This window comes from Psittacula echo, assembly GCF_963264785.1.
Source record: "Psittacula echo genome assembly, chromosome: 3".
NCBI classification, from domain to species: domain Eukaryota; kingdom Metazoa; phylum Chordata; class Aves; order Psittaciformes; family Psittacidae; genus Psittacula; species Psittacula echo.
The window spans coordinates 59,056,229-59,068,408 of NC_137736.1; the positions used below are offsets into that span (position 1 = coordinate 59,056,229).

The 12,180-nt window shown below is 34.4% G+C and overlaps 1 protein-coding gene across 1 annotated transcript in view; it reads right to left on the bottom strand.

Annotated features, from left to right (window-relative positions):
- Positions 1-12,180, bottom strand: part of VWA3B (von Willebrand factor A domain containing 3B) — a gene marked incomplete at both ends in the record, with an annotated part of 64,964 nt that overhangs the window by 17,113 nt on the left and 35,671 nt on the right. Inside the window, 7 exon segments of the mRNA XM_080612538.1 lie at positions 1,365-1,584; positions 3,758-3,808; positions 6,599-6,717; positions 9,024-9,180; positions 9,303-9,342; positions 10,493-10,621; positions 11,281-11,462. Coding sequence (XP_080468664.1) covers positions 1,365-1,584; positions 3,758-3,808; positions 6,599-6,717; positions 9,024-9,180; positions 9,303-9,342; positions 10,493-10,621; positions 11,281-11,462 — 898 coding nt within the window.

The following is a 12,180-nucleotide window of genomic DNA, read 5'->3' on the forward strand; positions in this document are numbered from 1 at the left end:
ACAAGAAAAGGAATACGTTAATATATGAGCCTTTTGATTAAGTCTCTATTTTTTTTTTACTTATCCTCTATCAGAATTTATAAGCCTGAGAAAATATTTTCTTTCTTGCTAATTTCCTAGAGAGCTTATTTTGATATTATTCTAACATTACCTAGACAGCAGTCCTGCAGGGGCACAGCAGCACTCCCAGTGAAGCACTGTTTGATGAAGCTTTTAATTGAAAAAATTTGAAACTAAATATGAGAACTTGTTTGGGTTTTTTTCAGAGATAACTACTTTGAATTTCAAAGCATCAATAGTGTTTACAGAAATCTTTTCATCAGGGAAGATTAAATCAGTTTTAAAAGCTTACGTCTGCTATTAATTTCCTAGCGAATTCATACCACTAAGGTAGTATCAATTGATTTTCAAGAATGTTCTGAAAGAGTGAAAATAATAACAGAAGTATACAACATTGTAACCAACGATATGTTTTCTGACAGTATATATCCCAACAGAAAAAGCTAAGATGAAAAAGTATATTCTCCCAATAGGGCAGTCTAAAATAACCTGCTAGCATTATTCTTATATTTACTGCTTCATGTATTTCCATATGCATTTCATTAAACTACTCAATAGCACTCCAAGTAAAATCAGAGGATCATCTGGGAGACATACATATATATATATATCGATAAAAAACCACAAACTTAGATCACAGTTTCAGAGTAGGTAGACTACTTTCTGCTAATGTATTAATGAAGTGGAGAAAGCACTCTGGCTCACCAAAAGTCGGTGTCCATGATAAACTCCAGATGCCACTGTCTCCATTCACAATACTGAGATCAGCCACCAGTTCATACAAGCCTATATTTTATGGACAACTAAACTTTAGTGTCCAAATATGAAGCTGAATCCAACCTCTTGTCTCCATCTTTTCTCTTCCAAGAAAGATACCACGGAAGCTTACAGTGAATTACTCCAACATTACAAGATTTTTTAGTCCTGTTTATCAGATATTAACCCAACCACAAATCTTATCTCATAATTTCCTTTAATATATCTCTTCTTTCTCTTCTTTCATATATACCTCTGCTGTCTTTGGAGAGAAAGATACTTTGTGCAGATTTGTTTTTAAGAGGCTTGATTTCTGTGGCTCTCCCAGCTTCAGAACTTCCACTTCCCCCATACTTAGAAAAAAATATTGAATGCTTGCTCTCTTTTAAACTATCTTCTTTCCTTGGTCCATTTGTATAGAATCATGCTAACTGCCTGCTTTGCCAGCTATAATCATGGAACAAAATTATTCCAGAAGCACATATTGATATCTTGGAGGGGGGAAGGAGGGAGAGAGAGGGGAGGGGAAACGATTTCCAATCTATTACCTTTTTATTGTTGCTTAAGCATGATTCTGAGCTTTTCCCAGTTTCCTTTTTGACAGCTTCCTGAAGATCAGAGGCTTGTTGTATATATGTTAATGCTGCCAGTATCTCATCTTCTAACAATATTACATCTTCATAGGAAATTGGCCATCCCAAATTCTCTAAAGCTTCCAGCAAAGCTTCTTTATGTTGCATATATTGGACTGGCCCATCCTCTTTAAATCTTAAATATAATATAAGTAAAAAAAAATTAATAATCACAAGCAGAAAAAAAATTACAGTACTTTACAAATAGAATCACAAAGGGCAAAGGCAGAATAAAACATCAAATTCTTTCAATCTTCTGTATACCACAAGTTCTTGTGTCTCATTCAGCTACTGTTGTGTTTGTAAATCACATCTGTTTTAACCATATGTCATAGAAAGACATCTACAGAGCAATTCAAGTGACTGAGCATAGATATCATCCAGTGCCATTTTAGATATACTAGAGTATGTGATTCAATATAGAATAAATAGATCAATAAAGAGCTTGCAGTTACAACTGAGAAATCATGGAAATCCCTGGCCCTTCTGGAGCAGCAGCTATGGTGAACTGGAAGCCTCTAGGCAATCTCAAATGGCAAAAGGCATTTACTAAGTCTTGATTTGCCACATCACTCTTGATTAATCACATAAAAAAGAGACAATCTCCTTCTGTTTATTGTTCTGCCAGTCTTGCACTGCTCAATCGTACTCAGTGATCAGGAGTGTGCTTCAATCCATGGTTCAGATTATGTCAATGTCCACTTGATTGAAGAGCCAGTTTGAAGATACACACTGAAGGTACTTATAAACCAAAATGCCAATTAGATACAGTCATCTTGATAAAAAACAAACTCCAAAATCCGGAAGAGGTAGAATTCTTTACAATTCTCCAATTGGAAGTAACAGACTTCTTTTTAGTACTCAAAAAGTAGCTCTTTTGAGGCTCTTCTCTACAGCTTTGCCAACATTATTAAAAATGTGAAACCTGGAACTGAGGAGAGTTATTTAAGTGTCTGTCTTATCAACACATACATCCATGGTGATGCCTACATTGCTCTACTCTTCGTCACTGCTTATCTTTCTACTCTAGGAACTCCCTTGTATTGAAATTAACCTGACCAGTACAGTTATTTACCTAGATCTTGTTCTCTATTACCTGAATCCATTATTAATTTATAATCAATGTCAAGCAAACTTATCTCCTGAATTGGATTTCCCAACCATTTTGAACACAAGCACAAAATTACCACTTCTGTAGTAAACTTGAATTTCCTCAGCATCTGAGATAGGATTTAAATACAAACTAGCAAACCAGAAAGCTCCTCAATCAATTATTTCAGGACTACTGTAATTGAGTTAGTAGACTTTATTACTCTTTCCTTCCTGGTTACTGATTTGGAAGTATATTGTCATCCTTTTCTAGTACATGAAGATGATAATTCAGATCGTAAGTTTGGAAGAGAAATACATCAAATATTTCAATTTCTGTGCACTACTATTAATAATTTAAATATGTCTCTCTAGCAACAGACTGTACAATTGATAGGAATTTTTTTTTTTCTTATATACATAATTGGCCATATATTACCAATAATAAAATGTTTCGGATATCACCCTGTCAAATTCTTATACTTTACAATTCATTGTCTATCAACAGACATTTACTTCTTTTTTTTCTTTAATTCTATGATGTTCTTTTGTTTAATAGTGTTCACTTTCTCCCTGCACCAGAACAGGGTTTTAGTTCTTCTTAGTTCTCTGTGAATTTTTTCCTAAGTAGCTTAAGTATTCTTAAAAACATTCTCATTTTCATTACCATTTTTCTACCTGGGAATATCTCATACCTATTCACTTTATCCTCTGAAGTAAAGAGAATCTAATTTCACTGATGTCAGTCTTATTTATACAGTCACTAGTTTTCTAAATCAATATACAGAAATAAGCTAGTTAAAATAGTAAAAAATTCCAGTGTGATGTACAGTTCCAGCACATGCTGTAAAGCTGCTTATTATTCCTTTACAAACCAGCCACTGAAATGTTTTTTACAGGATGAGAGATTTAACTTGATGCCAAAGGCAATGATATGCTGTCCTCCCAAGGCCCTGCCTCTTGATACTGATTAAGAATAGATCAGCACATTCAGGTAGAATGCAAGTCTTTTCCTTTAAAAATAATCAGCAATGCAAGAAGAATGACCAAAGTCTAATATTGCTCCATATCACATATTTGTTGGTGAAAATAAGGTTTACATGTATTTGATATATTTGAAAATAAAACCAATTGGTTACAGAAATATTGATAAAAAAGTATCAAATATTTATGATCAGCCTTGCAGATGTAGATTAGAACACCAAAAGGTGGTAACTTACTTGTCTCTTTCCTCCTGAGGGAGTGCTCTCCAAACAACTAGATTTAGGCGCCTATTAAAGAAAGCAAAGTAGTTTTTGAGGGAATACAGGTCTTTGCACATCTGATCATCTCAAAGCTAGCTAATACACAGTTTCTTATGATATCTGCATTGATTTGCATTCCAAGAGCACTGCATCATCAGACTGTATCCTCATCATTCAGCTATGAAATTATCAACTGCAAGAGAAGATGGGAAAACAGCATCTTCCATCAAGTAGCAGCATGACTATTTCAGGGTCATAGAAGGATTAATGGCAATCACTGCTGCTTCTTGCCAGGATTTTCTGTGAATGGTTCTCATCAGCACCAGCATGTTAAATCAAATAACAAAACTGATTAAATGCCAGTTAATCTAAACACAGTTCTTCCAATTAAACAGTTTCAGAAAACTGCATCCTGGAGACACACAGAGAGAAACGCTATCTAATTACATTTTTTTTTTTTTTTTGTCCTGCTAAGATAACCTCTCAGTTGTGCCATTCAGGTTTCTATTTTATTAAACTCTGGCTATGAACAAAAACTACTAACAGGAAAACAGAAGGGATTGTCCCAAAACAGTGCAATTCTGAGATCTTTTAAAAACACCATTAAACTTTCTGCTTTTACTTTTCAGACATAAATTATAAACACTCATTGGGTCATTCAGCTTACAGTTTTCACTGTTGACACCTCAAACAATTAAGCCATCACTCAATTACTTCATTTCGTACTATAGAAATAAACCTCTACTGAGATTGCTGTAATTGTAGAATAATTTCCAAACTTCCTTTGGAAATACAAGAACAAACTCATTTTTTTCATGTATTCAGATTATAACCATCAAACTTTTAACAGTCCTGTCAGATTTACTGGTGCATGTACAAAAAAGCTCATTGATACCAGATTTTTAATATTAATTTCCAATGATTGATTTTATCTACTAGAAACCAAACACCAGCAGTTTTAGAAAGCAAATCACTTCATTCATTCACAATCTGCAGTCTCAGCATGCACTAATTAAGCTTATTAAATTAAGCTTATTTCAAATTTCTCAATTTGCGCACTCGTAACTAACTAATTTGTAAAAGATTTTGGCTATACAAGATCATAGACATTTTGAAGCTTCCAGTGGTTTTCTCCTTAAGTACTGGATATTCACTTTGTTGGAGTACAGAATTCTGCCCTTGCCACTTTTCTCTCACTAAATCTGATGCTACGGTCAATCTACATATAGGGGAGATACTGTTATGCTTGCTTTTGTTCTTGAAACCTGCATGCCGTGCTACATTGTCTCATCTATAGATGTCAGAATAAATTTGTGACCAATCACTATTCACAAAGCTGAACTGCAGCCTCTGCAAATTCAATTACTGGAAAAGTACTGTGCATTTAGAGCAAAATAAATTTGACTGGGTTGCTGTTTCACATGTAGAGGAAAAGCCATGAGAACTCTTTTTTACATTGTCAATTACTCCTACCCATCTTTTCCACAGAAGTAGTGAACTCAATTTACTATTGTAAATGCACTGATTCATTGACCTGTATGAGTAAATGTAAGTAAACAGTACTCCAAATCACAAAAATTTTAGGGAGACTGTAAAATGCTGTCAGTGGAAGATCATCAGAGTTTTAACAGAAAACACTTTTCTATCCCTCAGAATTGAAGTCAGTAAATATAAAATATGCAATGGTATGGCACAGCAATGAAAAATTCCATTTTTTTTCAGAAGCCACCATCAAAAATACGCCACTTGAACCTTATATCAAAATAAATAAAAAATTGAGATTTTCTGCGTTCTTCATCAGCCTGATAATAACAGTATTGTCTCAGTGACTGAGCACACAAACCCAAAAGATTTGTATTCACTGAATTTCATTAAGCTTAGACATAGCAAGCAGAATTTGCAAATCACAATTCTTAATTTTTACCACAAAAGATGGATACATTCAGAAATAGGACATGGGACTTAAAAACAGAGCTATACCAGAATTGGTATGATCATAGAGCTACAGAGGGGAGAAAAATCTTAAATGGTCTCAGTGAAATTAATCAAAAAATAATTATCATCAATGTTATTTTTTGTCATCTAAAATAATTACATCTGTAAATGGTATTAGAATACAGTCTGAAAAAGATGTATCTTATTTATTTAAGCAATTCTAGTCAAAGCTCTCATAAGTTTACTGACTGACAGTGGTAGTCAAATAATTCCATTACTTAAAAAAAAAATCCACAAAGTTAGGCCAAGAAAAGGAATAGCTTAGAGATCTAATGTCTTTGTCCTGTTTACTTCTGATGTGTTTTTACCAACATTTAGATAATAACTCTCATACTTCTCTCTCTCTCAAAAAAAAAAAAAAAAAAAAAAGTATCTTAAGGGTGCCTCAGTTACATTCTTGCATCCATAGTTTGGTGCTAGGCAGCTGGCAGCAAAAAAGCAGGCCACTAATTTAAAAGTCAGTCTATGGATTTAGGAGCTTAATCGTAAATTAAAAGCCTGGCTACCACTGTATGTTTGGGGGATATTCCTCCTTAGGGGTTTCTGCTGCCAAGTTTATTCCCACAAAGTAAAAGAATGATTTAATTTTTTTAGCACTGAACAAACATTCATTATTTCCTAGCCTATTATCTGGGTCTCTTAACCCTTTTTTTTTTTTTTTAAGAAAATAAACATTTCTTCTACAGGTAGATGGTGGATTCAAGTATGTCAATGTGCAGAAGCACCAGTATTAAACAAAGCATGTGTGAGTGAATATACACTACATAAGAAAAATCTGAAATTAGACTACAAACTCGATAAATTTCTAATGAGTAGACTTGCCTTTCATAGGATTTAATTGCTTGTTCCAGCTTCTTTTTGTAGGCATCAAGATTCACTGCCTGAGGATTAATTAGCGTGATCCACTTCTTGTTGTTGCTAACATGGGCCAGTGGTAGGATCTATTATAGAATAAAAGACAAAAACTTCATTTATCATATAACTTTTCCTCCACCAGTATAACTGAATGCTTATGAGTCCAAGTCCAAGGATCAGAACAGCCAGAGGGACCACTGGAAGGCTGTGGAAAGATCTGAGCACCCCAAAGAAATGTCAGAATTAAGATATAGATTCCAGCCCACTAATAAAAAATCTTCTGAAATTACATAATCCCTTTATGTAGAAGTTGCAAATTAAGATTCCTAAGTTTTAGTTAAGTCTAACTAAATCAGTACTGTCAAACAATTCACTGTAGTAATGGCAAGGTTGGTCAGAAGGGAGACAGGAATGTCTGAAGCACGACCATATTCCAGGTTGTACTGCTTTAAAACAAGACTCTATTAGCACCTAATTCTAGCATACAGGTGTGTTAGTTACTTTTTTAATGTATTTAATACTTTTATTCTGGAGGACCATATTTTCTAAGGAACTGGAGTAGTAAAAACAAAGAGATGTTTTTCCAATCACTGCTAGGGGACAAGCTGGGCATTAGTCAGCAGGTGATGAGCAATTGTATTGATCATCACTTGCGTTTCTTGAGTTTTACTCCTCTTTCTCTGTTATTGTTGTTGTTACTATTGTGACTATGTTTTACTTTATTTAAATTATGTAACTGTTCTTATCTCAACCCGCAGGTTTTGTGTTTTTCCAGTTCTCCCCTCCATCCCACAAGGCGGTGGGGAGGACTAGGGGGACTGAGCGAGCAGTTGTGTGGTACTTAGTTGGTGGCTGGTGTTAAACCATGACAAAAAACTATTTTATACATCAATGTCCTGATAATAATTACAAACAGAAAAAAATCCAAGAAATAAATGGAGAAGGTGGAGAATGTTATTCTCCCCAGAAATGCCGCCAACACATATGGTTAAGTGGGAAGCTTCTCTAAGTGCCTGTCTGAGACCAGGATATAGATAACAAAAAGATGGATGAGGTTCAATTTAAATACATCTAAAACCCCTGTTGAGGGAATAAGGGAAGCAATCAGAAAATAAAATACTAAAAAGACTTCTTTAATGAAAACATTTTTCAGTAATGTTTTATTTGTGTTTGAATCATTACAGCCTAGCTGGATTTCAAATTACTGTAGTATGACCATTTTTTCAGAAGCACTTTATATTTATTGTATATATATAACTACCCATGAGATTTATATGACTTTAAATTCCCCTCTCTTTCTGAGGACATCTTTTCTCTCATTAATAAATGTGTCACATCAGTGCTAGACCACATCTAAGCTCCTAATATTGAATTAATCTTAAGATCACTTAGAAGCTAAAGTTAATGGGAACATGTTAGTGTGAAGTATCTTGCCAGAGACAGATGACGTAAATCTCTGCCCAGAATTGTGAGCCATGAAATCTCACTACCTGTCATTTTCAGGAGGAGCTTGAAAGCTGAAAGGCAAGAAACAGAGTACCTCTCTTTCAGTTTCATATTGCCATGGTTGTTGTCTGCTATGTTACTCAAACCAAGTTTTAATAAAAATTCAGCAGGGCTTTACCATGCAGAAGCCCACTGTTACATTTCCTAACAAATTTCTAGAGTAACTCCAAGTACAAACAACATCACTTGCAAAATTAATATTTAATACAGTTTATAAAACACTTTGAATAGAATATGAGGGGCAAACAAACACAAACACATTATTATGGTATTGAAGAGTAAAAGCAGAATGGAATGTGTTCTAAGCAAATAGTAAATTTGAAATACTATCTGGAATGGCAATTAGAGCTTCATGATACACAATTTATTGTAAATTTTACAGTCTCACAATTGCCTACACCTACCAGAATTAAATTATAATTACTGAATTCCAGTATTTTTCAGAAGATCTTAGCAGACCCATGTAAACCTTGAGAATGTACAAATCCATGAACTGTGCACCTGCAGAGTTTTCCAAATGAATTTATGGACCTAAAATAAATACTCCAGTGAATTAATATGTCTCAGTAAAGGCTATGGTGCTCAAGAAATTGCTGAATACCTGATGGCTGCACACTGCCATCAACTGGTAACTGTGAAAGAAAAATATATAGCTCTAAAACTTAAGAGTAAAGTCTGCAAGAAATACTATTAGCTATCAGTTTTATCTTCTTACTGATGCATGAATAAACATTCAGATATGCATTACACATTTAGTAGACATCAACCATCTACAATAAACACTAGGGAATGCAATTATGGCATTTATAGAAATTAATAAAAACATCTTTCTAAAAAACAGTATCAAGGTTTTTTTGTTTGCTTTGAAACAGCGTGTGAGCATTACCTCATCAAATACTTTAGAAACTACATGTTTATCCAGAACTGGGATGTATTTGGTACCATGAGGAACAGCAGTAGGAGCTAAGGCATCCATGATGGTAAGTCGCCTAGCAACCAAGCCATGGGTCTTTAACCAAAGAGCTGAAGAGATATCTAAAGAACTAGAAAAAAGAGACTGTTAGATGTAGCACAAGGTAGAAATACATTTGAGAAGTTTGAAATGACAGAAGAAAAATATAAACAATAATTTGCTTGATGTATGTATATACACACCCAGACATACCTTGTAGATGCCCTTTTCACAGATTTCTGCAACTTCAGATCTAAGATGAAACATTTGCATTTCATTAGCTCTCAAGTTTCGTGCACATGAAAATACACAAATATAAACTGACATATAGTAGCATCATTTTTTTTATTTTAGCTTACTAGCAGTGTCACAAAGACTACACAGTAATCACAGTAAGGTCTAATTAGAATGCTAAATTAATCAATAAGAATTATGTTTCCTGTGTTTCTTGTTGCTTGAACAATAGTAACAATGCTACTAGATGACTCATGAGCCCTAATTAATCAATGAGGAAATTTATAAAATAGTTGGGGAATAATTTAATTTAAAAGAAAAATAAACTTGGTATGAATTTATTTATTATAACAACAACAAGAAAAAGACTATCTGGTTTATTTCCCGTTTCAAGATGTGATACCAATACTAGTGATATCAATAGCGAGATGGCCAGGAGTGGCTAATCTAAGGTATATTGCTATGAAAATCTGTATAAAATGTATATAAAGAAATAGAAACAAGACACTGAAATGTAAAAAAAGTCAAACATCTTTAAGCATATAGATGACTTTTTTGAACAACTTAGAGGACCTAATATAAAGTTCAGAGTTGCATGAATTCCTGAGAGACAAGAAAACTAGCTGGATGTATATCCAAGCCCCACTGGAAATACTTTTGTCTCTATATATGCATCTATCCCAGAGAGCATGTTTTTTGCAAGTCTAAGCATATAATAAAGTACAACCTCCTTTTACATTGGTACCAAAGAATTAGAACCACCATTCACTTTAACCTCAGCATTGAACGTAACTACAAACTACCGTATTTCAACAATCTGTTAGTGTACAACAAGATTCTCAAGATGTATTTACTCTGTTGATAAGAAGCAACTGTATTATCCTTCCAGCAGTGTAAGGCATAGTTGTATCACTGCTGCCTCATAGTGTGGACATGACTAAGCTGTTGTAAACCTAATAGTTTGGGCACTGGCGGAAGTCTGGCCACACATGTAAGGGCCTTGTTACAATATCCTTTGGCACGTCCAACTCTGCATCTGAGCTGTGTTCCAGTCCTTTGTGCTGCAGTTCTGCACTCTTTTGCCTCAAAGGAGGCACCATTAGTTACAAACACAGCAGGAGAAATGTTATTGTCTGCCCCACCCAGAGACTCCTGTTCTGGCGACTTGCCTTCGCAAGTGGTTGTACATTTCACATCTTTTTTGACAGAAAACCTCTTTTTTTCAGGAGATATTCCTTCCTCTGGTCTTTCTTCCCTAGATTTCCTGAGGATTCGCAGCAGACTTGTCTTTGTTTGCTCTGTAGGTGTTGAAAGGGAAAGAAAGGAAGAGCTAACTTAATGCTCAAATACGTGCCTGGGATTTTTGAGTTCCCCTTTGCTATTCAGTCTCAATTTTTAAGGGAGTGCCTACACAAGACTTCAAACACAATCAGTCCTAATTTGTACCCTGTACTTTCCCGAGGATGAAAACTACTTTTACATCAGCTGAGTAAACTTGGTTTCAGACTGCATACAAAGCATACTTCAAAGAGAAGCTTAGTGTTACAGGTGTAATAAGCAGAAATATTAGTGTAAGCAACGCTGTGACTAATGAAACATAGATCAGGTCTTCACTCTTGCCAATGATGTACTTATACAGAATAAAAAAGATAAAGGTTTAATAATTACAGTTAAAAAACTGTTTGAAGAGCTTTCAAAACAGTCTGTCAAAATTTTTTTTCATTGTAGTGCCTGTGATGAAGCATAAGTGAGCAGACATCTGTTTGTCTGTTTGGATCAAATAAGTAAGATGGCCAAAAAGTAAAAATTACAAAAGTTAGAATTTCGGAAGGACGATTGTTTAAATCAGTAAAGGATTTATTTGTTCCTACAAGGGTGCTTTTTTGCTATTTTTAACAGAATCTTTTCAAATTAGTGAATAAATTCTGCTAGAAACTACAGTTCACTTTAGTCTTACCTGCATATAATGCTTTCTTCCTTCGGGCTGGACTGTCAGCAGTGGTTTGCCAGGTTTCCTGATGTGGCGTCAGTGATGGCTCTTCTGAAGCACAGCATGGTCTACTGCTAAGAGTAGAAGTACTCAGCTCCTCAACATGTTTGTTTACAGATGACACAGTATATATCTGCTTGAGATTTCTGCTTGTGACAAAAAGAAGAAACAAGCAGGAAAAAACTTCAAGCATATGACACTGGTTGAGAAAAATGCTAAGGTGTAGTCTTCTGGAAATTTGAATATTAATTTCACACGCTTCAAACAGTATAAAATATTTCTTCTATTACCCAAGTCTGCATTTCAAATGGGAGTTCAAAGGTTAACATATTCTTATTTTTTTAAACTATTTAGAAGTAATTTCTTAGTCTGTTTAAAAGATGCTCATTACTTTTAAGGCAATACCCTCATATATTTTTAATAGGTTCAGAATATTCCATAATAGTCACTTAGAGTCGTGGGGGAAAGAGTAAACCTACGACCAGCAAAGAAAATAACTGACACACAAATATATATATATATATGCACATAAGTGTGTATATATATATACACACACATTTATGCCTATGACCCAGCATGAATAAAAAATAGAATATGCAAATTCTGAAATAAACATCTACATTTTCACACTGGACAACCCACCTGCCCTTCTACATGGAATCTTCCCACAGCATTCTTCACTTTCAGTATGTTTTACTTTCTTCTTAATAAATTTAACTTACTGTTTTTAATAGATTTCTGTCTTACAAAGCTGGGCATTATTAAATATACTTTTTTTTGGGGAAAGCTATTTTTTTATTAAGGCTATTCTCCTGCTGAGATTACAAGTAACTTCATATTTAAAGCTAGGTCTGTGTTTGTTCTGCA